This window comes from Galeopterus variegatus, unplaced genomic scaffold (genome assembly GCF_000696425.1).
Source record: "Galeopterus variegatus unplaced genomic scaffold, G_variegatus-3.0.2 Scaffold10319, whole genome shotgun sequence".
NCBI lineage: Eukaryota > Metazoa > Chordata > Mammalia > Dermoptera > Cynocephalidae > Galeopterus > Galeopterus variegatus.
Genome location: NW_007736430.1, coordinates 71,592 through 72,994, shown reverse-complemented (window position 1 = coordinate 72,994; position 1,403 = coordinate 71,592). Strand labels below are relative to the sequence as shown.

Below are 1,403 nucleotides of genomic sequence, written 5' to 3'. Positions count from 1 at the left end.
GGGTTGCGATCCGTTGCCGGACACGAAAAAAGACAAAAAGGGGAAAAAAAAAAAAAAAGAAAAAAAAGAATTGCATTCCAGTCCAAGTTCTGCCACTAACTTGCCCTGTGACTTTGAGGACAATCACTACCCCTCTGGGCCTTAGTTTCATTATCTGCAATATGAGAAAAATCAAACTAGATCCCTAATCTTGCTATTCATCTGAATTATCTGGCATTTCTTCTAAAAATAAAGATTCCTGGTCACACTGCAAACCTGCTGAATCAGAACCTCTGACAAAGGAGCACTGGGAACCTATTTTTAACAAACTCCCAGGTGACTCTTATGCAAACGGCCCGGCATAAGCCTGCAGACCAATGATCAGGAACCACTGGCCTAGATGTTCTTGGCTTTCTTCCAAACCTAACATCCCATGGATTTTTCTCTATCCTCAAGTTACACCCTTAGCACTTGCTTGTGGATACAAATAACGAATTACTTCACAGAGTAAGAAAAGTTAAATGAAAAGAAAAACACCACGTGCTGTGGAGCTGGCCACAGTCTTATCACTTGTCTGTGCAGATGTTTTCAATTCCATTCACTGTAAGATTTTTCCAAGCCCTCATTTTCAGTAAAAACTAATGAAAAACTATTACTCATTTAGCGACGTGGCTCAGCAGATTTGCACCAGAAAACACCCACGCATATTCGAGGCCTATAACAATCTAGTCCAACTAGTTTCACCTTCCTCTTATGTTCCCCACTCCCGCTTCGATTATCCAAATTCATTTCTTCAAAGTGCCACATTCCCCTAAGTTCTATGACTTTGCTTGTGCCAGTGCCCTCTGCCTAGAATGTTCTTTCCTGCCTTCTCTGGCTAGCAAAACTTAATTTATTCTTCAGGATGCCAATCAAATTGTTGATTCGGGAAACCCTCCCTGAACACCACCACCATTGCAGTCCTGCTTGCCGCACGTGAACCTTCCCCTTCCACAACAGAACTTGTGTTTTAAGAACCCCCAAAGTTTTACACACACCACAGGAAAGCAGCTTTTATGCTGCCCCCCATGAGCTCCTTGACAGCAGAAACTGAGTTTATTCATCTTTATTTCCATAGCACATATCAAATGCTCAATAAGTATGCTGAATGCATCTGTTCAATAAAACTCACTTGTCATATAAAACCATGGCATCGTTCTGTGCCTCCTGTCCATCATATTGGCCCTTTTTGGCAGCAAGCTGTGACTGGAAGTTATCTGCTGCCAACCAGAACTGTAAGACATTCACTGCATCCTCTTTTTCCATGTACTAGGAAGGAAAAATACAAGAGAAAATAAGACTAAAAACAGATTTCTCTCACCATCTCTAATCTACATGCCCCAAGTATTAAAATACAGGACATAGACAAAAAAAAGGAAAAAAAA

The 1,403-nt window shown here is 41.1% G+C and overlaps 1 protein-coding gene across 1 annotated transcript in view; it reads right to left on the bottom strand.

Moving 5' to 3' along the window:
- The window catches only part of LOC103609930 (A-kinase anchor protein 10, mitochondrial-like), an 86,160-nt gene that overhangs the window by 35,655 nt on the left and 49,102 nt on the right, over positions 1 to 1,403 (bottom strand). The window contains exon 6 of the mRNA XM_008594186.1: positions 1,151 to 1,287. Within this exon, the coding sequence (XP_008592408.1) occupies positions 1,151 to 1,287 (137 nt within the window). The remainder of the gene's footprint in view (positions 1 to 1,150; positions 1,288 to 1,403) is intronic.